Genomic DNA, 1,074 nt, shown 5'->3' on the forward strand with positions numbered 1-1,074 from the left:
CAGCCAAAGTTTCAGAGAAGTGGTTCATGAAATGCTTTTTTACCTTAAGTCTAACCTCCAAAGGTTCCTCAACCAATGAGCCATTCACCATAACAGAACACAAAGAATTCCTACTGTTTCTGTTGCACGCCATAACGTGAAAATACCTGGTATTCCTATCCCCTTGTGTGGCCCAACTAACTTTTGACTTTTGTAACCAGATACGTTCCAGCATTTTGTTCAACCTCAAGATTTCACCCATTAGTTCCTTTCTTCTAGCTTGTTCATTTCCCAGTAGTGGTCTATCTTCTGCAATTAATTCAATTGCATGAGCTTCCTCATCAGCATCCTTAAGCGTAGTTTCAACTTTTCCAAACACAGCAGTGTTCCATACTTTTAATTTTTGTTTCAAAGCTTTAAGTTTCATGAGACATCTAAAGCCAGCCCATCCTTCCGCCTGAGCTTCTGACCAGGTTTACTCCACTAAATATACGAAGCTAGGGTGGATAACCCAAGCATTCAAAAACCTAAATGGTCTAGGGCCCCAATCACGATCATCCTCCATCAATATTATAAGACAATGATCAGATAACAGTCTAGGTAGTCCCCATACCCTGAGATTAAAGTTCTGAAGCCATCATGATTAAGTAGAAATCTATCTATCCTACTCCATTTCTTCCTTGTTTGTGAGTTGCACCAGGTAAATTTCCTCCCCAGCATTGGTAAGTCAATCATCTCTAGTTGTTTTACCATAGAATTAAAATCCCTTATTCCTCGGTCTCTTCTAGAACACCCAATCCGTTCATCAGTGTTCCTTATTTCGTTGAAATCACCCCCCATGCACCATGGCCCCAAGAAATGATGCTTCAACAGAGCAAAATTTGCCCAAACTTCTTGCCTTTTGACCACATCCGTAAGACCATACACATTTACCACCACACAACTAAAAGAAGAAAAAGATAGTACCTGACATGAAAATGAAGTTTTTGTTGCCACATCAAGCATTTAGTTGAAACACCTTTGGATTCCGTACACATAGAAGTCCACCAGCTCTGCCTTCCGCATCCACTGCCATATACTCAAATTGATCTTCAT

The 1,074-nt window shown here is 40.3% G+C and overlaps 1 protein-coding gene across 1 annotated transcript; it reads right to left on the minus strand.

Moving 5' to 3' along the window:
• Nucleotides 1-454: 454 nt before the first annotated feature.
• On the minus strand, nucleotides 455-1,074 carry LOC145805265 (uncharacterized). The gene is made up of 3 exons (XM_082900373.1): nucleotides 998-1,074; nucleotides 677-922; nucleotides 455-593 (listed from the first exon to the last, which is right to left on the minus strand). Exons 1-3 carry the CDS (start codon nucleotides 1,072-1,074, stop codon nucleotides 455-457), a joined length of 462 nt encoding a protein of 153 aa, XP_082756499.1.

The sequence above is a fragment of the Camellia sinensis genome, chromosome 13 (assembly GCF_055761805.1).
Source record: "Camellia sinensis isolate YWXY chromosome 13, ASM5576180v1, whole genome shotgun sequence".
NCBI classification, from domain to species: domain Eukaryota; kingdom Viridiplantae; phylum Streptophyta; class Magnoliopsida; order Ericales; family Theaceae; genus Camellia; species Camellia sinensis.

Excerpts from the sequence above, each read along its gene's own strand:
- LOC145805265 (XM_082900373.1), bottom strand. The coding sequence starts at position 1,074 with ATGAAGATCAATTTGAGTATATGGCAGTGGATGCGGAAGGCAGAGCTG. Across the intron at positions 923-997 it reads TATGTGTACGGAATCCAAAG|TTGTGTGGTGGTAAATGTGT; the intron begins GTGTTTCAACTA and ends TTCTTCTTTTAG. Across the intron at positions 594-676 it reads CTGGGGAGGAAATTTACCTG|GGTATGGGGACTACCTAGAC; the intron begins GTGCAACTCACA and ends CTTTAATCTCAG.